Below are 24,997 nucleotides of genomic sequence, written 5' to 3'. Positions count from 1 at the left end.
CGTCTGAAGAGGGCGACAGATGTATGACACAGGAGCGATTGATCAGAAGATGTTTTTTTGGTGTTTTGTTCATTTTCAAAAACAATTAGAGACTTTGCTGCCATAACATTTTGTTTAAACAAACGCAAAAACTAAACAAATAATTGCTACAACATGGCATTTACGATTTCGTCATAGCATAAGGGCGCCTGCAGGAATAAAATTGGTGGAAACATTTAACACCTTTCTACCACCTAGGAACACTAAGGATAGCGTTATTCATATTTTTCCTTTTCCAATTTCAGGTTCGGGCATTTGGTCAGCTAGAAAGCAGCCTGCATACTTTCACGCAAATATTTGGTCAACTTCATACAGCCATAAAAAAGCTATTGCCCTCCATTTTGCAAATCATTATCAGCTTGGTGCATGTGTTTTTCCGATTTAGGCTATTGCAAGTGCATAAACTAATGGCAATGCTTAGCCTTCATTCAGAAATCTTTAATTTTTGGATTTATTAGTTATTTTAGTTTTATGTTTGAAATGATCAAACAAAAATTAGCCTATTACACATGTTAAAATCGATTTTTCATTTTTGAAACTCATTTTACCTAGCCAAATCGATTTCAATATCGATATTCGATTTTAAAGTGACAGCCCTAGTGTGTGTGCATGCATGTATCTATGTGTGTACATGCGTGTGTGCATGAGTGCCTGTTTGTGAGCTTTGTTAAAATGAAGTAAATACATTTCAACATCATCTGTACCCTTTGCTCAACACCATCATCTACAGGCAGATGCGTGTACAGGCAGATGTAGTCTCCCCCGGGACCAAACGAAATTTCCGTAAAAGTCTACCCACAAGTGTGCCCTTGTGTTTATTGGCTGTAGCTGCTGAACACATAAACTGAACCCAACATGCATTTCCCCCCTGTGCTTGCTGTAGCTGCTGAACACAGCATCTGAACCACACACGCTTCTCATACTGCAGCTATAGAAGATGATTTATTTGATAAAGATGGATTGGAAAGATGGAAAAGATGGATTCTCTAGTATTTTGCAAGTTTTTTTATCGCTTTCAAATACAGTATAGCTGAAATTGTAACATCCAAGCCGATAAAATAACAGCATTTAAGGTAAGAATTTATTCAACTGTTTCATAGCAATAGGTGGTGTTGCTGATGCTGTTTGTGTGTGTGGCATGTGTTTGTGCACATTTGGTTATGTGCATGTGCTCCAGCAATGGTCTGATAATGCTGATAAGTTTATTCTTGTGTGAACCACTGTCTCATGTCTTTATATAATTATATAAATGGCAATGCTTTCAACACAAAAGACTATTTATGGCATTGTAAACTGAAGCAAAGGTGAAAAGGTGGTCTGTTGTATTGTGTGAAGAATTTAAAGGGCCGTTCACACCAGAAACAATAACTATAACCCATAACGATAAAAACGTCCACACTGACTGACCAACGATAAGCAAATTATCTCCTTGTGATGGCTAAAATGTGATGGGTTCTGATTGGCTGTTAGCTTTTTATCGTTTTCAAAATCGATCTGAAAGTGATCCCCAACAATATTGTTCTTCATGTCGTTATCGTTCATAGTTTATATGTGAACGTCATCATTCATATTAACAAGAACAATATTTTTTTTTATAGTTAACGTTATAGTTATCATTCTTGGTGTGAACGGCCCTTAAGTTAGAACAAACCGTCAATTTTAGCTTAAAGACCTGTATCCTGTGCAAGGTGTCCTATTAGGCCTACTAACTAGGTGAGTGAGTCTTAAAAAGGTAAATCAATTAGCCAATCAGACATTGGACAAGAGGTGCTAATTGGAAGCCAGGCCTTATACCCAACCATCACTATATATCACACAGACCCAGAGGTCGTCTTTCATGTTTGTTTACGTAACAGGTAAGTTGTCAGAGACATTACAGTTTTAACTAATGTTCTTTTTTAACATTTAACAGTTTCTTTAGGTTCTTCGTGGAGCTTTTTTGAAATTATTATTAAAAGAAGCCTAATGCAAGTATTTATTGATTATTTGGTGAAGGTGCATTTGGAGGAGCCTGCGTTTTGGACAGACTTTTTAGATTATTATTTGAAGAATGGTGAGTGCCTCTTACTTATAAGTTAGGCTTACTGTTTGACTTGGGTGATGGGCCAGGTATTTGTCATGATGGTGGGTTTTCATATATTTTCTTGATCATTTTACAGAGGGAGTGCATTTCTGTCCATGTTGGCCAAGCTGGTGTGCAGATTGGAAACTCGTGTTGGGAATTGTACTGCTTGGAACATGGTATCTGCCCAGACGGAACAGCTGCTGATGATAGCAAAACTCTACTGGACTCCTCCTTTGGCACCTTTTTCAGTGAGACTGGTCCTGGGAAGTATGTTCCTAGGTCCATATTTGTTGACTTGGAGCCATCAGTTATAGGTGAGTAGTGTCCTATTTGAAATAGTTGTTTGGCTTTTGAGCAAATGTAAATAAAAATGTGGGTTTGTGAAGGTCTGACTTGATATTTCCTGACAGATGAGATCCGTAATGGGTCCTACCGTCAGCTGTACCATCCGGAGCAGTTGATTAGTGGTAAAGAGGATGCAGCCAACAACTACGCTCGTGGTCACTACACCATTGGAAAGGAAATTGTGGATCCGGTCCTGGACAGGATTCGTAAAATGGTAGGTGACCAGATTAACAGTTGCTTGCTCAACTTTTCAAAGATTGGTCAACATATTTCCTTGCATTCAGTATCTTTAGTATTGGTGTGCACATGTTTTTGGTGATCCCCCATTTAGTGTGATTCCTCATTTGAGGCCTCTACATCACAGGTCTCCAACAGGTAGCTTGTGAGCTACCATCCCCCCCCTTTAAGTAGCTCTCCAAAAGGTTTGAGGAAGATGTAGAACCCAGTCACTTGAGAAACATGTTAAAATTCAGTCTACAAAGAGAGAAGGTAGAGGAGTTGAAATTAACCTTTAAAAAGCATATCTTATTCAGCAGTTTTGGGTGGAGGTCAGCTATGTAAATACATGGAATGCTACTATTGATATAAAAGGCTTTCGGCCATGTTCATTTTGTCAAAGTAGCGCTCAGAGGAAAAAAGGTTGGTGACCCCTGCTCTACATTATGTCTGTAAGGGGTAGGATTGTTTGAGAATCATAACAGGGTGTGTTTGATGTTTTTCTAGTTTGTTGCAGAAAATCCACTTGGTCTTTGTTTGCATTATCTCTAGGAGTTCAGAGTTTCTAATTTATGGTGCAGAATGTGACTACTGAATTTGTGTCTCAGACCGACCAGTGCTCGGGTCTCCAGGGATTCCTCATCTTCCACAGCTTTGGAGGAGGCACTGGCTCTGGCTTCACCTCCCTGCTGATGGAGCGTCTGTCTGTGGACTACGGCAAGAAGTCCAAGCTGGAGTTCTCCGTCTACCCTGCTCCCCAGGTGTCCACTGCTGTAGTGGAGCCCTACAACTCCATCCTCACGACCCACACCACTCTAGAGCACTCTGACTGTGCCTTCATGGTGGACAACGAGGCCATTTTTGATATTTGCAAGCGCAACCTTGACATTGAGCGTCCCTCCTACACCAATCTGAATCGTCTTGTCGCCCAGATCGTCTCGTCTATCACTGCATCTCTACGCTTTGATGGGGCTCTGAATGTGGATCTTACTGAGTTCCAAACTAACCTTGTTCCCTACCCCCGTATTCACTTCCCCCTGGTCACCTACGCGCCAATAATCTCTGCGGAAAAGGCATACCATGAGCAACTCTCTGTGCCTGAGATCACAAATGCTTGTTTTGAGCCAGCAAATCAGATGGTGAAGTGTGACCCAAGGCGTGGTAAGTACATGGCCTGCTGCGTGCTGTACCGTGGGGACGTGGTACCCAAAGACGTCAACGGTGCCATTGCTGCCATCAAGGCCCGCCGATCCATCCAGTTTGTTGACTGGTGCCCCACTGGCTTCAAGGTGGGCATCAACTACCAGCCGCCAACGGTGGTGCCAGGAGGTGACTTGGCCAAGGTGCAGAGGGCCGTTTGTATGCTGAGTAACACGACTGCCATCGCTGAGGCCTGGGCTCGCCTGGACCATAAGTTTGACCTGATGTACGCCAAGAGGGCCTTTGTGCACTGGTATGTGGGTGAGGGCATGGAAGAGGGGGAGTTCAGTGAGGCCAGAGAAGACATGGCTGCACTGGAGAAGGACTATGAGGAAGTTGGGGCAGACTCAGCAGAGGATGGTGAAGAAGAGGAAGAAGAGTACTAGAGTTTCTAAGGTTATTTATTTGTATGTCAGTTTAACTAATAAATGTTGGTATTGCAAATATATATGGGTTGTCTGAATCTTTATCCCCCTGAAGTAATACAGAAGAAAATCAACTGAGGACTGCATATGATATTGTGAGTGTAATTTACTGCATTACCTGACACCCCTATGGTATATTGCAATATCAAGCACAAGAATTTCAAATGACATTTACACAGCCAGGCAGCTACAGCACTACACTCTGTGGGCATGTCTCTGAGCTCCCATTTATATCCCCCCCAGAGTGTAGTGCTGTAGCTGCCTGGCTGGGTTAGCTGCTGAGTGTAGCAACTCAAGCTAGGTAAAACTGATTTTTTTTTTTTTTTTTCCTTTTTCATACCAACAGTAGTCGGTGACCTCCAAATGGAGATCTGTGCGAACTCTCAGTGTTCCTCCTTTAATGCAAGACATCTGAACACACAAAACACATTTTGATCATTTTCATAATTTGGGTGTTATTTCGGTGTATAAAACTGAGTCTAGGCACATACCTACTGATGGTAATTTTGATACCATAGTTTTAATAGAGACCCAGTCAGACCATTAGTATGAAAAATCAGGAACAGAGTTTATTTACAATGATGTGCATCAAGGGAGAGACCACATGACTTCACCTAAAGATCCATCAGCTACTCTAACTAGACAAGGAAATAGTTAAGGTTTAAGTATCCTTCCAGGCTGATGGGAGATGGTGTTGGTCATCCCATCTCACGTGGACTACAAGGAAACACTCTGATTAGTGGCAACCTGGCAATCCGGAGCAGATGGCTACTGACGCAGCCATGCAGAACAGTGAAACACTAAAGTCATAATATTCCCGCTTATCTCTAAATACAGTCACACACAGATATACACAGGGACAGTACAGATATCATAGTCATTACATAGAATCATACTTTTAGTATTAAAGTGACCCACTAATGAGAAATGCAGAACATTAAACCACATATTGGACATAAAGTTCTATTCCACTTTCTCTCAGTCCCCCTTTTTCAGACTTTATGGCTGGAACATTTCATCAAATATTGCCACTATATAAAATATAAAAGATTATACAATTGTTTCATTCAAGTTAGTCAGATCCAAATAAGCAGGTACATGATTTAACTGATTTCAGTCAGTCAGTCAAGAAAAATAACTACACATGATTGGTGTACAATAACAACCACAGTAAATCAAAAACAAACTATCATGACAATCAGAACAGGAGCTAGTAAACCAAAAAGAATATATTTGGTCCATCCCGCTAAACTATTCCGAAAAAAGACCTAAATCACACGTATATAAAAATAATTTCTGAATCCAATACTCTCAAGTCCCCCTTTAAAAGACTTGAAGCCTTTGACACCACACAATAGCACACATCTGATTGAATCAGAATGAGCCTACTAATGAACTGAGAGTAATGCAGTAATTGTGTCTTTTTACCATGTGTATAATAGTTGGGCAAAGCTGAATATAAAACCAAAACACATAAGAAATGTCTCAACAATTCTCAAATAGAACCCAATAAAATAAATGAATCAACATGGTTACATGTATAAAAGTGGCCCTGATTGTCTTGATTTCTCACAGGCTGTGCAAAAAAGTTTACATACCACAGAGTACTAGTGATAAAAACCATAACCAAACAGTTCAAGGGGAAAAAAGCAATAGACAAAAGAAAAAAGAAAAAAGTAGAGTCTGTAAGGCTCCCCCTTTTTGACCACTGATTGCACCTGAAATATAACACAGAGATATACATAATATGTATATGTAAGGCCCCGGTAGTGCTTCCTAAGTTTCAACTAACATTATTAAAAAGATTTCAATTGCAATACTGCTATGGTCAGTCACCAAATTAGTAATTAGCAATGAAATATAAATTCAAATGATCATGATCTTCATGGATACTCTTTTTTTTTCTTTGTGTGCCTCATATCAAGAATTGTTTATCATACAGCAAAGCTAAATTATCTTAACCTTTTTCCACATTGTTTAAAGCAGGCCTAAAGGCATGTTTTAAAGAACTTGGTAAGACCTTTATTCTGAACATATTCTGAACGCCTGAAACAAATGCAAAGTTGTGTTTTATTTTATTGCATTACTGTAAAACAGTTGTAAAACATTTTCCATGTCAATGAAGAGAAGAAAATAATAATACCAATATAAAAACTGCAGTGGTTGTGTTGTTAATAAACATATGAACCTATTAGTTCAATACTAGTTCAGTGTAGTGAAGTCAACATCAACAACCTCTCATCCTCCATGAAAGAAAAAGCTATCTTTAATCATAACTTGATACACTGCAAGAGCTAGATGTCTATGTTATCAGACTACTCTTAATCAGACTCCCCCTTATGATCTGCAGCAAGGCTGCAAGATTATTCCCTTAGCTAAAGTGTTGTCGCCTATAACACTGTGTCCTATTAAGAGCTTAGTGCGTCATAGCATCAACAATTTGATACATTCACTGCTGTTGGTAAGATTACAACTTGCTAAACTGTGTTTTTTTGGTGTTTTGTTCATTTTCAAAAACAATTAGAGACTTTGCTGCCATAACATTTTGTTTAAACAAACGCAAAAACTAAACAAATAATTGCTACAACATGGCATTTACGATTTCGTCATAGCATAAGGGCGCCTGCAGGAATAAAATTGGTGGAAACATTTAACACCTTTCTACCACCTAGGAACACTAAGGATAGCGTTATTCATATTTTTCCTTTTCCAATTTCAGGTTCGGGCATTTGGTCAGCTAGAAAGCAGCCTGCATACTTTCACGCAAATATTTGGTCAACTTCATACAGCCATAAAAAAGCTATTGCCCTCCATTTTGCAAATCATTATCAGCTTGGTGCATGTGTTTTTCCGATTTAGGCTATTGCAAGTGCATAAACTAATGGCAATGCTTAGCCTTCATTCAGAAATCTTTAATTTTTGGATTTATTAGTTATTTTAGTTTTATGTTTGAAATGATCAAACAAAAATTAGCCTATTACACATGTTAAAATCGATTTTTCATTTTTGAAACTCATTTTACCTAGCCAAATCGATTTCAATATCGATATTCGATTTTAAAGTGACAGCCCTAGTGTGTGTGCATGCATGTATCTATGTGTGTACATGCGTGTGTGCATGAGTGCCTGTTTGTGAGCTTTGTTAAAATGAAGTAAATACATTTCAACATCATCTGTACCCTTTGCTCAACACCATCATCTACAGGCAGATGCGTGTACAGGCAGATGTAGTCTCCCCCGGGACCAAACGAAATTTCCGTAAAAGTCTACCCACAAGTGTGCCCTTGTGTTTATTGGCTGTAGCTGTTGAACACATAAACTGAACCCAACATGCATTTCCCCCCTGTGCTTGCTGTAGCTGCTGAACACAGCATCTGAACCACACACGCTTCTCATACTGCAGCTATAGAAGATGATGATTTATTTGATAAAGATGGATTGGAAAGATGGAAAAGATGGATTCTCTAGTATTTTGCAAGTTTTTTTATCGCTTTCAAATACAGTATAGCTGAAATTGTAACATCCAAGCCGATAAAATAACAGCATTTAAGGTAAGAATTTATTCAACTGTTTCATAGCAATAGGTGGTGTTGCTGATGCTGTTTGTGTGTGTGGCATGTGTTTGTGCACATTTGGTTATGTGCATGTGCTCCAGCAATGGTCTGATAATGCTGATAAGTTTATTCTTGTGTGAACCACTGTCTCATGTCTTTATATAATTATATAAATGGCAATGCTTTCAACACAAAAGACTATTTATGGCATTGTAAACTGAAGCAAAGGTGAAAAGGTGGTCTGTTGTATTGTGTGAAGAATTTAAAGGGCCGTTCACACCAGAAACAATAACTATAACCCATAACGATAAAAACGTCCACACTGACTGACCAACGATAAGCAAATTATCTCCTTGTGATGGCTAAAATGTGATGGGTTCTGATTGGCTGTTAGCTTTTTATCGTTTTCAAAATCGATCTGAAAGTGATCCCCAACAATATTGTTCTTCATGTCGTTATCGTTCATAGTTTATATGTGAACGTCATCATTCATATTAACAAGAACAATATTTTTTTTTATAGTTAATGTTATAGTTATCATTCTTGGTGTGAACGGCCTTTAAGTTAGAACAAACCGTCAATTTTAGCTTAAAGACCTGTATCCTGTGCACGGTGTCCTATTAGGCCTACTAACTAGGTGAGTGAGTCTTAAAAAAGTAAATCAATTAGCCAATCAGACATTGGACAAGAGGTGCTAATTGGAAGCCAGGCCTTATACCCAACCATCACTATATATCACACAGACCCAGAGGTGGTCTTTCATGTTTGTTTACGTAACAGGTAAGTTGTCAGAGACATTACAGTTTTAACTAATGTTCTTTTTTAACATTTAACAGTTTCTTTAGGTTCTTCGTGGAGCTTTTTTGAAATGATTATTAAAAGAAGCCTAATGCAAGTATTTATTGATTATTTGGTGAAGGTGCATTTGGAGGAGCCTGCGTTTTGGACAGACTTTTTAGATTATTATTTGAAGAATGGTGAGTGCCTCTTACTTATAAGTTAGGCTTACTGTTTGACTTGGGTGATGGGCCAGGTATTTGTCATGATGGTCGGTTTTCATATATTTTCTTGATCATTTTACAGAGGGAGTGCATTTCTGTCCATGTTGGCCAAGCTGGTGTGCAGATTGGAAACTCGTGTTGGGAATTGTACTGCTTGGAACATGGTATCTGCCCAGACGGAACAGCTGCTGATGATAGCAAAACTCTACTGGACTCCTCCTTTGGCACCTTTTTCAGTGAGACTGGTCATGGGAAGTATGTTCCTAGGTCCATATTTGTTGACTTGGAGCCATCAGTTATAGGTGAGTAGTGTCCTATTTGAAATAGTTGTTTGGCTTTTGAGCAAATGTGAATAAAAATGTGGGTTTGTGAAGGTCTGACTTGATATTTCCTGACAGATGAGATCCGTAATGGGTCCTACCGTCAGCTGTACCATCCGGAGCAGTTGATTAGTGGTAAAGAGGATGCAGCCAACAACTACGCTCGTGGTCACTACACCATTGGAAAAGAAATTGTGGATCCGGTCCTGGACAGGATTCGTAAAATGGTAGGTGACCAGATTAACAGTTGCTTGCTCAACTTTTCAAAGATTGGTCAACATATTTCCTTGCATTCAGTATCTTTAGTATTGGTGTGCACATGTTTTTGGTGATCCCCCATTTAGTGTGATTCCTCATTTGAGGCCTCTACATCACAGGTCTCCAACAGGTAGCTTGTGAGCTACCAGCACCCGCCCCCCCCCTTTAAGTAGCTCTCCAAAAGGTTTGAGGAAGATGTAGAACCCAGTCACTTGAGAAACATGTTAAAATTCAGTCTACAAAGAGAGAAGGTAGAGGAGTTGAAATTAACCTTTAAAAAGCATATCTTATTCAGCAGTTTTGGGTGGAGGTCAGCTATGTAAATACATGGAATGCTACTATTGACATAAAAGGCTTTCGGCCATGTTCATTTTGTCAAAGTAGCGCTCGGAGGAAAAAAGGTTGGTGACCCCTGCTCTACATTATGTCTGTAAGGGGTAGGATTGTTTGAGAATCATAACAGGGTGTGTTTGATGTTTTTCTAGTTTGTTGCAGAAAATCCACTTTGTCTTTGTTTGCATTATCTCTAGGAGTTCAGAGTTTCTAATTTATGGTGCAGAATGTGACTACTGAATTTGTGTCTCAGACCGACCAGTGCTCGGGTCTCCAGGGATTCCTCATCTTCCACAGCTTTGGAGGAGGCACTGGCTCTGGCTTCACCTCCCTGCTGATGGAGCGTCTGTCTGTGGACTACGGCAAGAAGTCCAAGCTGGAGTTCTCGGTGTACCCTGCTCCCCAGGTGTCCACTGCTGTAGTGGAGCCCTACAACTCCATCCTCACGACCCACACCACTCTAGAGCACTCTGACTGTTCCTTCATGGTGGACAACGAGGCCATTTTTGATATTTGCAAGCGCAACCTTGACATTGAGCGTCCCTCTTACACCAATCTGAATCGCCTTGTCGCCCAGATCGTCTCGTCTATCACTGCATCTCTACGCTTTGATGGGGCTCTGAATGTGGATCTCACGGAGTTCCAAACTAACCTTGTTCCCTACCCCCGCATTCACTTCCCCCTGGTCACCTACTCTCCAATAATCTCTGCGGAAAAGGCATACCATGAGCAGCTCTCTGTGCCTGAGATCACAAATGCTTGTTTTGAGCCAGCTAATCAGATGGTGAAGTGTGACCCAAGGCGTGGTAAGTACATGGCCTGCTGCTTACTGTACCGTGGGGACGTGGTACCCAAAGACGTCAACGGTGCCATTGCTGCCATCAAGGCCCGCCGATCCATCCAGTTTGTTGACTGGTGCCCCACTGGCTTCAAGGTAGGCATCAACTACCAGCCGCCAACGGTGGTACCAGGCGGTGACTTGGCCAAGGTGCAGAGGGCCGTTTGTATGCTGAGTAACACGACTGCCATCGCTGAGGCCTGGGCTCGCCTGGACCATAAGTTTGACCTGATGTACGCCAAGAGGGCCTTTGTGCACTGGTATGTGGGTGAGGGCATGGAAGAGGGGGAGTTCAGTGAGGCCAGAGAAGACATGGCTGCACTGGAGAAGGACTATGAGGAAGTTGGGGCAGACTCAGCAGAGGATGGTGAAGAAGAGGAAGAAGAGTACTAGAGTTTCTAAGGTTATTTATTTGTATGTCAGTTTAACTAATAAATGTTGGTATTGCAAATATATATGGGTTGTCTGAATCTTTATCCCCCTGAAGTAATACAGAAAAAAATCAACTGAGGACTGCATATGATATTGTGAGTGTAATTTACTGCATTACCTGACACCCCTATGGTATATTGCAATATCAAGCACAAGAATTTCAAATGACATTTACACAGCCAGGCAGCTACAGCACTACACTCTGTGGGCATGTCTCTGAGCTCCCATTTATATCCCCCCCAGAGTGTAGTGCTGTAGCTGCCTGGCTGGGTTAGCTGCTGAGTGTAGCAACTCAAGCTAGGTAAAACTGATTTTTTTTTTTTTTTTTTTTTTTTTTTTTTCCTTTTTCATACCAACAGTAGTCGGTGACCTCCAAATGGAGATCTGTGTGAACTCTCAGTGTTCCTCCTTTAATGCAAGACATCTGAACACACAAAACACATTTTGATCATTTTCATAATTTGGGTGTTATTTCGGTGTATAAAACTGAGTCTAGGCACATACCTACTGATGGTAATTTTGATACCATAGTTTTAATAGAGACCCAGTCAGACCATTAGTATGAAAAATCAGGAACAGAGTTTATTTACAATGATGTGCATCAAGGGAGAGACCGCATGACTTCACCTAAAGATCCATCAGCTACTCTAACTAGACAAGGAAATAGTTAAGGTTTAAGTATCCTTCCAGGCTGATGGGAGATGGTGTTGGTCATCCCATCTCACGTGGACTACAAGGAAACACTCTGATTAGTGGCAACCTGGCAATCCGGAGCAGATGGCTACTGACGCAGCCATGCAGAACAGTGAAACACTAAAGTCATAATATTCCCGCTTATCTCTAAATACAGTCACACACAGATATACACAGGGACAGTACAGATATCATAGTCATTAAATAGAATCATACTTTTAGTATTAAAGTGACCCACTAATGAGAAATGCAGAACATTAAACCACATATTGGACATAAAGTTCTATTCCACTTTCTCTCAGTCCCCCTTTTTCAGACGTTATGGCTGGAACATTTCATCAAATATTGCCACTATATAAAATATAAAAGATTATACAATTGTTTCATTCAAGTTAGTCAGATCCAAATAAGCAGGTACATGATTTAACTGATTTCAGTCAGTCAGTCAGTCAAGAAAAATAACTACACATGATTGGTGTACAATAACAACCACAGTAAATCAAAAACAAACTATCATGACAATCAGAACAGGAGCTAGTAAACCAAAAAGAATATATTTGGTCCATCCCGCTAAACTATTCCGAAAAAAGACCTAAATCACACGTATATAAAAATAATTTCTGAATCCAATACTCTCAAGTCCCCCTTTAAAAGACTTGAAGCCTTTGACACCACACAATAGCACACATCTGATTGAATCAGAATGAGCCTACTAATGAACTGAGAGTAATGCAGTAATTGTGTCTTTTTACCATGTGTATAATAGTTGGGCAAAGCTGAATATAAAACCAAAACACATAAGAAATGTCTCAACAATTCTCAAATAGAACCCAATAAAAGAAATGAATCAACATGGTTACATGTATAAAAGTGGCCCTGATTGTCTTGATTTCTCACAGGCTGTGCAAAAAAGTTTACATACCACAGAGTACTAGTGATAAAAACAATAACCAAACAGTTCAAGGGGAAAAAAGCAATAGACAAAAGAAAAAAGAAAAAAGTAGAGTCTGTAAGGCTCCCCCTTTTTGACCACTGATTGCACCTGAAATATAACACAGAGAATCGTTGGATTCAACGATTATATAATAATCAACACTGGTTTTCATCTAAATTATTCATAGCTCAATGTGGCACATCAGTAGGTAAGTTATATCCATTTTTTCAGCTAGGCCAGGAATCAAAAGTAACCCTGAACCAAATTTTTCCTAATCTTTCCCCTTTTTTCAGAAACTCTTTGTCTATGTGGTTTTGCTTTCAGTTCTCTATGCCAAATAATACATTAGAGATTAAACAACAGATATTGTGGCTTAATTCTAATATCTGCATAGACAAAAAACCTGTATATTGGCAGTCATTTTTAGATAATAATGTACTTTTTGTAAATGACATATTGAATAGTAAAGGACAATTTCTTAGTTATGAATCCTTTGTGTCAATATATGGAGACTTTTGTCCAAAACTACAGTATTTCCAGTTGTTATCAGCAATCCCTTCATCTTGGAAAATAGCACTACTTGATTCAAATGCAAACCTAGGTGTCTGCCGTCCGGCTATTAACAATTATAAATGGTTGGGGCATAAAAAAGTAAATTTTGACATGTACAGCTTCTTTTTATTTTTTAAAAATACTGCAATTTCTCCATATTATTTTCAAGACTACTGGGAAAGTATTTTTGATACTCCACTTCCTTGGTTAGATGTCTTTAAGAATCTGTACAAATCATCCTGTTCAACATATGTATGGGCCTTTCAAGTTAAAATTTTCTACAAGATTCTACCAACAAAGAAAATGTTAAAGATTTGGAGAATAAATGAAGACAATATGTGTAGATACTGTGGTGAAGAAGAGGAAGACACCATGCATTTGTTTTGGTATTGTCCAGATGTCATGCTTTTCTGGCGCAAGGTGGCAGCTTGGCTGTCTGAGCAAGGACTTGACTTACCAATAACAACAATCAATATAATTTGGGGTTTGCAGGAAGAACAAAATATGCTGTTAAACATTATTGTGCTCCTTGGAAAAAAATTTATTTTAAAAAAAGAAAAATGTATTACATTGGAACCATTCATCATGTTTCTAAAACACCATTATTTAATGACTAAGAACATGATAAAAAATAAAAGAAAACCACAATTAGATGATTGGAGAAAAATAGCTATCACGAAAAAATGGGATAAAGATCAATAATTTTGTTTTTATTATTTATTTTTATTCTGATAGTTATGGATAAGAATCTATCTGTTGCCACAATGTGTCATACTCTGCTATTTTTCTGTTCATGTCATGGAGTTAATTTACAGCTTAAATATGAACATGACTGGGTTATATAGTTAAAATATGTATGCTTATTTGTTTGTTTGTGTATGATTTTGGTTAATGTTGTTTGTTTGTTTGTTTGTTTGTTTTCATTACCGTTGTTTACTTGTCTGTCCTCTATGTTGTAAACACCAATAAAAAATAAATAAATAAATAAAAAAATAAAAAAAACACAGAGATATACATAATATGTATATGTAAGGCCCCGGTAGTGCTTCCTAAGTTTCAACTAACATTATTAAAAAGATTTCAATTGCAATACTGCTATGGTCAGTCACCAAATTAGTAATTAGCAATGAAATATAAATTCAAATGATCATGATCTTCATGGATACTCTTTTTTTTTCTTTGTGTGCCTCATATCAAGAATTGTTTATCATACAGCAAAGCTAAATTATCTTAACCTTTTTCCACATTGTTTAAAGCAGGCCTAAAGGCATGTTTTAAAGAACTTGGTAAGACCTTTATTCTGAACATATTCTGAACGCCTGAAACAAATGCAAAGTTGTGTTTTATTTTATTGCATTACTGTAAAACAGTTGTAAAACATTTTCCATGTCAATGAAGAGAAGAAAATAATAATACCAATATAAAAACTGCAGTGGTTGTGTTGTTAATAAACATATGAACCTATTAGTTCAATACTAGTTCAGTGTAGTGAAGTCAACATCAACAACATCTCATCCTCCATGAAAGAAAAAGCTATCTTTAATCATAACTTGATACACTGCAAGAGCTAGATGTCTATGTTATCAGACTACTCTTAATCAGACTCCCCCTTATGATCTGCAGCAAGGCTGCAAGATTATTCCCTTAGCTAAAGTGTTGTCGCCTATAACACTGTGTCCTATTAAGAGCTTAGTGCGTCATAGCATCAACAGTTTGATACATTCACTGCTGTTGGTAAGATTACAACTTGCTAAACTGGCCCCCAAGTATGAATTTAACCGATATGCTTCAACTCTGTCAGTGTTGTCACTGCGAGACAACATATGGTGCATATGGTGGCCTCAAAGCAGGACCTGGCAGAGCTCAAGGCCTACACACCTAGCCAATCAACAGTCAAAACACATCTGTGTCTACCTTGAAGCAAGAACATAGCGTCCGCATGGCTTCCAGTGTTTGCGGCCTACACATGGAACAGGATAACTTGGGTCAGGTTCTATTAGCATGGGGAGCAGGGAGCTTGGAGAAACAAGTATTTGAGCAAAATGGTCATACTTTCTATGGGGCCTTTATTAAATGTACAAATGGAAAATGAAAACCAAATGTTTATGTTTCAAGGCTAAATATAGGCCAATCCAGTGACAAGGAGCACGTCTGAAGAGGGCGACAGATGTATGACACAGGAGCGATTGATCAGAAGATGTTTTTTTGGTGTTTTGTTCATTTTCAAAAACAATTAGAGACTTTGCTGCCATAACATTTTGTTTAAACAAACGCAAAAACTAAACAAATAATTGCTACAACATGGCATTTACGATTTCGTCATAGCATAAGGGCGCCTGCAGGAATAAAATTGGTGGAAACATTTAACACCTTTCTACCACCTAGGAACACTAAGGATAGCGTTATTCATATTTTTCCTTTTCCAATTTCAGGTTCGGGCATTTGGTCAGCTAGAAAGCAGCCTGCATACTTTCACGCAAATATTTGGTCAACTTCATACAGCCATAAAAAAGCTATTGCCCTCCATTTTGCAAATCATTATCAGCTTGGTGCATGTGTTTTTCTGATTTAGGCTATTGCAAGTGCATAAACTAATGGCAATGCTTAGCCTTCATTCAGAAATCTTTAATTTTTGGATTTATTAGTTATTTTAGTTTTATGTTTGAAATGATCAAACAAAAATTAGCATATTACACATGTTAAAATCGATTTTTCATTTTTGAAACTCATTTTACCTAGCCAAATCGATTTCAATATCGATATTCGATTTTAAAGTGACAGCCCTAGTGTGTGTGCATGCATGTATCTATGTGTGTACATGCGTGTGTGCATGAGTGCCTGTTTGTGAGCTTTGTTAAAATGAAGTAAATACATTTCAACATCATCTGTACCCTTTGCTCAACACCATCATCTACAGGCAGATGCGTGTACAGGCAGATGTAGTCTCCCCCGGGACCAAAAGAAATTTCCGTAAAAGTCTACCCACAAGTGTGCCCTTGTGTTTATTGGCTGTAGCTGCTGAACACATAAACTGAACCCAACATGCATTTCCCCCCTGTGCTTGCTGTAGCTGCTGAACACAGCATCTGAACCACACACGCTTCTCATACTGCAGCTATAGAAGATGATGATTTATTTAATAAAGATGGATTGGAAAGATGGAAAAGATGGATTCTCTAGTATTTTGCAAGTTTTTTTATCGCTTTCAAATACAGTATAGCTGAAATTGTAACATCCAAGCCGATAAAATAACAGCATTTAAGGTAAGAATTTATTCAACTGTTTCATAGCAATAGGTGGTGTTGCTGATGCTGTTTGTGTGTGTGGCATGTGTTTGTGCACATTTGGTTATGTGCATGTGCTCCAGCAATGGTCTGATAATGCTGATAAGTTTATTCTTGTGTGAACCACTGTCTCATGTCTTTATATAATTATATAAATGGCAATGCTTTCAACACAAAAGACTATTTATGGCATTGTAAACTGAAGCAAAGGTGAAAAGGTGGTCTGTTGTATTGTGTGAAGAATTTAAAGGGCCGTTCACACCAGAAACAATAACTATAACCCATAACGATAAAAACGTCCACACTGACTGACCAACGATAAGCAAATTATCTCCTTGTGATGGCTAAAATGTGATGGGTTCTGATTGGCTGTTAGCTTTTTATCGTTTTCAAAATCGATCTGAAAGTGATCCCCAACAATATTGTTCTTCATGTCGTTATCGTTCATAGTTTATATGTGAACGTCATCATTCATATTAACAAGAACAATATTTTTTTTTATAGTTAACGTTATAGTTATCATTCTTGGTGTGAACGGCCCTTAAGTTAGAACAAACCGTCAATTTTAGCTTAAAGACCTGTATCCTGTGCACGGTGTCCTATTAGGCCTACTAACTAGGTGAGTGAGTCTTAAAAAAGTAAATCAATTAGCCAATCAGACATTGGACAAGAGGTGCTAATTGGAAGCCAGGCCTTATACCCAACCATCACTATATATCACACAGACCCAGAGGTGGTCTTTCATGTTTGTTTACGTAACAGGTAAGTTGTCAGAGACATTACAGTTTTAACTAATGTTCTTTTTTAACATTTAACAGTTTCTTTAGGTTCTTCGTGGAGCTTTTTTGAAATTATTATTAAAAGAAGCCTAATGCAAGTATTTATTGATTATTTGGTGAAGGTGCATTTGGAGGAGCCTGCGTTTTGGACAGACTTTTTAGATTATTATTTGAAGAATGGTGAGTGCCTCTTACTTATAAGTTAGGCTTACTGTTTGACTTGGGTGATGGGCCAGGTATTTGTCATGATGGTCGGTTTTCATATATTTTCTTGATCATTTTACAGAGGGAGTGCATTTCTGTCCATGTTGGCCAAGCTGGTGTGCAGATTGGAAACTCGTGTTGGGAATTGTACTGCTTGGAACATGGTATCTGCCCAGACGGAACAGCTGCTGATGATAGCAAAACTCTACTGGACTCCTCCTTTGGCACCTTTTTCAGTGAGACTGGTCATGGGAAGTATGTTCCTAGGTCCATATTTGTTGACTTGGAGCCATCAGTTATAGGTGAGTAGTGTCCTATTTGAAATAGTTGTTTGGCTTTTGAGCAAATGTGAATAAAAATGTGGGTTTGTGAAGGTCTGACTTGATATTTCCTGACAGATGAGATCCGTAATGGGTCCTACCGTCAGCTGTACCATCCGGAGCAGTTGATTAGTGGTAAAGAGGATGCAGCCAACAACTACGCTCGTGGTCACTACACCATTGGAAAAGAAATTGTGGATCCGGTCCTGGACAGGATTCGTAAAATGGTAGGTGACCAGATTAACAGTTGCTTGCTCAACTTTTCAAAGATTGGTCAACATATTTCCTTGCATTCAGTATCTTTAGTATTGGTGTGCACATGTTTTTGGTGATCCCCCATTTAGTGTGATTCCTCATTTGAGGCCTCTACATCACAGGTCTCCAACAGGTAGCTTGTGAGCTACCAGCACCCGCCCCCCCCCTTTAAGTAGCTCTCCAAAAGGTTTGAGGAAGATGTAGAACCCAGTCACTTGAGAAACATGTTAAAATTCAGTCTACAAAGAGAGAAGGTAGAGGAGTTGAAATTAACCTTTAAAAAGCATATCTTATTCAGCAGTTTTGGGTGGAGGTCAGCTATGTAAATACATGGAATGCTACTATTGACATAAAAGGCTTTCGGCCATGTTCATTTTGTCAAAGTAGCGCTCGGAGGAAAAAAGGTTGGTGACCCCTGCTCTACATTATGTCTGTAAGGGGTAGGATTGTTTGAGAATCATAACAGGGTGTGTTTGATGTTTTTCTAGTTTGTTGCAGAAAATCCACTTTGTCTTTGTTTGCATTATCTCTAGGAGTTCAGAGTTTCTAATTTATGGTGCAGAATGTGACTACTGAATTTGTGTCTCAGACCGACCAGTGCTCGGGTCTCCAGGGATTCCTCATCTTCCACAGCTTTGGAGGAGGCACTGGCTCTGGCTTCACCTCCCTGCTGATGGAGCGTCTGTCTGTGGACTACGGCAAGAAGTCCAAGCTGGAGTTCTCGGTGTACCCTGCTCCCCAGGTGTCCACTGCTGTAGTGGAGCCCTACAACTCCATCCTCACGACCCACACCACTCTAGAGCACTCTGACTGTTCCTTCATGGTGGACAACGAGGCCATTTTTGATATTTGCAAGCGCAACCTTGACATTGAGCGTCCCTCTTACACCAATCTGAATCGCCTTGTCGCCCAGATCGTCTCGTCTATCACTGCATCTCTACGCTTTGATGGGGCTCTGAATGTGGATCTCACGGAGTTCCAAACTAACCTTGTTCCCTACCCCCGCATTCACTTCCCCCTGGTCACCTACTCTCCAATAATCTCTGCGGAAAAGGCATACCATGAGCAGCTCTCTGTGCCTGAGATCACAAATGCTTGTTTTGAGCCAGCTAATCAGATGGTGAAGTGTGACCCAAGGCGTGGTAAGTACATGGCCTGCTGCTTACTGTACCGTGGGGACGTGGTACCCAAAGACGTCAACGGTGCCATTGCTGCCATCAAGGCCCGCCGATCCATCCAGTTTGTTGACTGGTGCCCCACTGGCTTCAAGGTAGGCATCAACTACCAGCCGCCAACGGTGGTACCAGGCGGTGACTTGGCCAAGGTGCAGAGGGCCGTTTGTATGCTGAGTAACACGACTGCCATCGCTGAGGCCTGGGCTCGCCTGGACCATAAGTTTGACCTGATGTACGCCAAGAGGGCCTTTGTGCACTGGTATGTGGGTGAGGGCATGGAAGAGGGGGAGTTCAGTGAGGCCAGAGAAGACATGGCTGCACTGGAGAAGGACTATGAGGAAGTTGGGGCAGACTCAGCAGAGGATGGTGAAGAAGAGGAAGAAGAGTACTAGAGTTTCTAAGGTTATTTATTTGTATGTCAGTTTAACTAATAAATGTTGGTATTGCAAATATATATGGGTTGTCTGAATCTTTATCCCCCTGAAGTAATACAGAAAAAAATCAACTGAGGACTGCATATGATATTGTGAGTGTAATTTACTGCATTACCTGACACCCCTATGGTATATTGCAATATCAAGCACAAGAATTTCAAATGACATTTACACAGCCAGGCAGCTACAGCACTACACTCTGTGGGCATGTCTCTGAGCTCCCATTTATATCCCCCCCAGAGTGTAGTGCTGTAGCTGCCTGGCTGGGTTAGCTGCTGAGTGTAGCAACTCAAGCTAGGTAAAACTGATTTTTTTTTTTTTTTTTTTTTTTTTTTTTTCCTTTTTCATACCAACAGTAGTCGGTGACCTCCAAATGGAGATCTGTGTGAACTCTCAGTGTTCCTCCTTTAATGCAAGACATCTGAACACACAAAACACATTTTGATCATTTTCATAATTTGGGTGTTATTTCGGTGTATAAAACTGAGTCTAGGCACATACCTACTGATGGTAATTTTGATACCATAGTTTTAATAGAGACCCAGTCAGACCATTAGTATGAAAAATCAGGAACAGAGTTTATTTACAATGATGTGCATCAAGGGAGAGACCGCATGACTTCACCTAAAGATCCATCAGCTACTCTAACTAGACAAGGAAATAGTTAAGGTTTAAGTATCCTTCCAGGCTGATGGGAGATGGTGTTGGTCATCCCATCTCACGTGGACTACAAGGAAACACTCTGATTAGTGGCAACCTGGCAATCCGGAGCAGATGGCTACTGACGCAGCCATGCAGAACAGTGAAACACTAAAGTCATAATATTCCCGCTTATCTCTAAATACAGTCACACACAGATATACACAGGGACAGTACAGATATCATAGTCATTAAATAGAATCATACTTTTAGTATTAAAGTGACCCACTAATGAGAAATGCAGAACATTAAACCACATATTGGACATAAAGTTCTATTCCACTTTCTCTCAGTCCCCCTTTTTCAGACGTTATGGCTGGAACATTTCATCAAATATTGCCACTATATAAAATATAAAAGATTATACAATTGTTTCATTCAAGTTAGTCAGATCCAAATAAGCAGGTACATGATTTAACTGATTTCAGTCAGTCAGTCAGTCAAGAAAAATAACTACACATGATTGGTGTACAATAACAACCACAGTAAATCAAAAACAAACTATCATGACAATCAGAACAGGAGCTAGTAAACCAAAAAGAATATATTTGGTCCATCCCGCTAAACTATTCCGAAAAAAGACCTAAATCACACGTATATAAAAATAATTTCTGAATCCAATACTCTCAAGTCCCCCTTTAAAAGACTTGAAGCCTTTGACACCACACAATAGCACACATCTGATTGAATCAGAATGAGCCTACTAATGAACTGAGAGTAATGCAGTAATTGTGTCTTTTTACCATGTGTATAATAGTTGGGCAAAGCTGAATATAAAACCAAAACACATAAGAAATGTCTCAACAATTCTCAAATAGAACCCAATAAAAGAAATGAATCAACATGGTTACATGTATAAAAGTGGCCCTGATTGTCTTGATTTCTCACAGGCTGTGCAAAAAAGTTTACATACCACAGAGTACTAGTGATAAAAACAATAACCAAACAGTTCAAGGGGAAAAAAGCAATAGACAAAAGAAAAAAGAAAAAAGTAGAGTCTGTAAGGCTCCCCCTTTTTGACCACTGATTGCACCTGAAATATAACACAGAGAATCGTTGGATTCAACGATTATATAATAATCAACACTGGTTTTCATCTAAATTATTCATAGCTCAATGTGGCACATCAGTAGGTAAGTTATATCCATTTTTTCAGCTAGGCCAGGAATCAAAAGTAACCCTGAACCAAATTTTTCCTAATCTTTCCCCTTTTTTCAGAAACTCTTTGTCTATGTGGTTTTGCTTTCAGTTCTCTATGCCAAATAATACATTAGAGATTAAACAACAGATATTGTGGCTTAATTCTAATATCTGCATAGACAAAAAACCTGTATATTGGCAGTCATTTTTAGATAATAATGTACTTTTTGTAAATGACATATTGAATAGTAAAGGACAATTTCTTAGTTATGAATCCTTTGTGTCAATATATGGAGACTTTTGTCCAAAACTACAGTATTTCCAGTTGTTATCAGCAATCCCTTCATCTTGGAAAATAGCACTACTTGATTCAAATGCAAACCTAGGTGTCTGCCGTCCGGCTATTAACAATTATAAATGGTTGGGGCATAAAAAAGTAAATTTTGACATGTACAGCTTCTTTTTATTTTTTAAAAATACTGCAATTTCTCCATATTATTTTCAAGACTACTGGGAAAGTATTTTTGATACTCCACTTCCTTGGTTAGATGTCTTTAAGAATCTGTACAAATCATCCTGTTCAACATATGTATGGGCCTTTCAAGTTAAAATTTTCTACAAGATTCTACCAACAAAGAAAATGTTAAAGATTTGGAGAATAAATGAAGACAATATGTGTAGATACTGTGGTGAAGAAGAGGAAGACACCATGCATTTGTTTTGGTATTGTCCAGATGTCATGCTTTTCTGGCGCAAGGTGGCAGCTTGGCTGTCTGAGCAAGGACTTGACTTACCAATAACAACAATCAATATAATTTGGGGTTTGCAGGAAGAACAAAATATGCTGTTAAACATTATTGTGCTCCTTGGAAAAAAATTTATTTTAAAAAAAGAAAAATGTATTACATTGGAACCATTCATCATGTTTCTAAAACACCATTATTTAATGACTAAGAACATGATAAAAAATAAAAGAAAACCACAATTAGATGATTGGAGAAAAATAGCTATCACGAAAAAATGGGATAAAGATCAATAATTTTGTTTTTATTATTTATTTTTATTCTGATAGTTATGGATAAGAATCTATCTGTTGCCACAATGTGTCATACTCTGCTATTTTTCTGTTCATGTCATGGAGTTAATTTACAGCTTAAATATGAACATGACTGGGTTATATAGTTAAAATATGTATGCTTATTTGTTTGTTTGTGTATGATTTTGGTTAATGTTGTTTGTTTGTTTGTTTGTTTGTTTTCATTACCGTTGTTTACTTGTCTGTCCTCTATGTTGTAAACACCAATAAAAAATAAATAAATAAATAAAAAAATAAAAAAAACACAGAGATATACATAATATGTATATGTAAGGCCCCGGTAGTGCTTCCTAAGTTTCAACTAACATTATTAAAAAGATTTCAATTGCAATACTGCTATGGTCAGTCACCAAATTAGTAATTAGCAATGAAATATAAATTCAAATGATCATGATCTTCATGGATACTCTTTTTTTTTCTTTGTGTGCCTCATATCAAGAATTGTTTATCATACAGCAAAGCTAAATTATCTTAACCTTTTTCCACATTGTTTAAAGCAGGCCTAAAGGCATGTTTTAAAGAACTTGGTAAGACCTTTATTCTGAACATATTCTGAACGCCTGAAACAAATGCAAAGTTGTGTTTTATTTTATTGCATTACTGTAAAACAGTTGTAAAACATTTTCCATGTCAATGAAGAGAAGAAAATAATAATACCAATATAAAAACTGCAGTGGTTGTGTTGTTAATAAACATATGAACCTATTAGTTCAATACTAGTTCAGTGTAGTGAAGTCAACATCAACAACATCTCATCCTCCATGAAAGAAAAAGCTATCTTTAATCATAACTTGATACACTGCAAGAGCTAGATGTCTATGTTATCAGACTACTCTTAATCAGACTCCCCCTTATGATCTGCAGCAAGGCTGCAAGATTATTCCCTTAGCTAAAGTGTTGTCGCCTATAACACTGTGTCCTATTAAGAGCTTAGTGCGTCATAGCATCAACAGTTTGATACATTCACTGCTGTTGGTAAGATTACAACTTGCTAAACTGGCCCCCAAGTATGAATTTAACCGATATGCTTCAACTCTGTCAGTGTTGTCACTGCGAGACAACATATGGTGCATATGGTGGCCTCAAAGCAGGACCTGGCAGAGCTCAAGGCCTACACACCTAGCCAATCAACAGTCAAAACACATCTGTGTCTACCTTGAAGCAAGAACATAGCGTCCGCATGGCTTCCAGTGTTTGCGGCCTACACATGGAACAGGATAACTTGGGTCAGGTTCTATTAGCATGGGGAGCAGGGAGCTTGGAGAAACAAGTATTTGAGCAAAATGGTCATACTTTCTATGGGGCCTTTATTAAATGTACAAATGGAAAATGAAAACCAAATGTTTATGTTTCAAGGCTAAATATAGGCCAATCCAGTGACAAGGAGCACGTCTGAAGAGGGCGACAGATGTATGACACAGGAGCGATTGATCAGAAGATGTTTTTTTGGTGTTTTGTTCATTTTCAAAAACAATTAGAGACTTTGCTGCCATAACATTTTGTTTAAACAAACGCAAAAACTAAACAAATAATTGCTACAACATGGCATTTACGATTTCGTCATAGCATAAGGGCGCCTGCAGGAATAAAATTGGTGGAAACATTTAACACCTTTCTACCACCTAGGAACACTAAGGATAGCGTTATTCATATTTTTCCTTTTCCAATTTCAGGTTCGGGCATTTGGTCAGCTAGAAAGCAGCCTGCATACTTTCACGCAAATATTTGGTCAACTTCATACAGCCATAAAAAAGCTATTGCCCTCCATTTTGCAAATCATTATCAGCTTGGTGCATGTGTTTTTCTGATTTAGGCTATTGCAAGTGCATAAACTAATGGCAATGCTTAGCCTTCATTCAGAAATCTTTAATTTTTGGATTTATTAGTTATTTTAGTTTTATGTTTGAAATGATCAAACAAAAATTAGCATATTACACATGTTAAAATCGATTTTTCATTTTTGAAACTCATTTTACCTAGCCAAATCGATTTCAATATCGATATTCGATTTTAAAGTGACAGCCCTAGTGTGTGTGCATGCATGTATCTATGTGTGTACATGCGTGTGTGCATGAGTGCCTGTTTGTGAGCTTTGTTAAAATGAAGTAAATACATTTCAACATCATCTGTACCCTTTGCTCAACACCATCATCTACAGGCAGATGCGTGTACAGGCAGATGTAGTCTCCCCCGGGACCAAAAGAAATTTCCGTAAAAGTCTACCCACAAGTGTGCCCTTGTGTTTATTGGCTGTAGCTGCTGAACACATAAACTGAACCCAACATGCATTTCCCCCCTGTGCTTGCTGTAGCTGCTGAACACAGCATCTGAACCACACACGCTTCTCATACTGCAGCTATAGAAGATGATGATTTATTTAATAAAGATGGATTGGAAAGATGGAAAA

General features: G+C 38.7%; 3 protein-coding genes across 3 annotated transcripts; all 3 read left to right on the top strand.

Moving 5' to 3' along the window:
• Positions 1-2,518: 2,518 nt before the first annotated feature.
• LOC143109947 (tubulin alpha-1B chain-like) lies at positions 2,519-4,251 on the top strand. Its single transcript, XM_076272753.1, has 2 exons — positions 2,519-2,663; positions 3,274-4,251. The coding sequence occupies exons 1-2, from the start codon at positions 2,661-2,663 to the stop codon at positions 4,249-4,251; spliced, it is 981 nt and encodes a 326-aa protein (XP_076128868.1). The 5' UTR covers positions 2,519-2,660.
• A 4,353-nt stretch (positions 4,252-8,604) lies between these two features.
• On the top strand, positions 8,605-10,986 carry LOC143109234 (tubulin alpha-4A chain-like). Its single transcript, XM_076271889.1, has 4 exons — positions 8,605-8,623; positions 8,877-9,146; positions 9,243-9,391; positions 10,009-10,986. Exons 1-4 carry the CDS (start codon positions 8,605-8,607, stop codon positions 10,984-10,986), a joined length of 1,416 nt encoding a protein of 471 aa, XP_076128004.1.
• Positions 10,987-17,231: 6,245 nt separating this feature from the next.
• LOC143109233 (tubulin alpha-4A chain-like) lies at positions 17,232-19,613 on the top strand. The gene is made up of 4 exons (XM_076271888.1): positions 17,232-17,250; positions 17,504-17,773; positions 17,870-18,018; positions 18,636-19,613. Exons 1-4 carry the CDS (start codon positions 17,232-17,234, stop codon positions 19,611-19,613), a joined length of 1,416 nt encoding a protein of 471 aa, XP_076128003.1.
• The last annotated feature ends 5,384 nt before the right edge of the window (positions 19,614-24,997 follow it).

Source organism: Alosa pseudoharengus, unplaced genomic scaffold (genome assembly GCF_046254945.1).
Source record: "Alosa pseudoharengus isolate Yale_2024_CS ecotype anadromous, Long Island Sound unplaced genomic scaffold, YU_APseudo_1.1 YU_APseudo_1.1_scf_7, whole genome shotgun sequence".
NCBI lineage: Eukaryota > Metazoa > Chordata > Actinopteri > Clupeiformes > Clupeidae > Alosa > Alosa pseudoharengus.
This window is presented reverse-complemented; position numbering and strand designations above follow the sequence as displayed.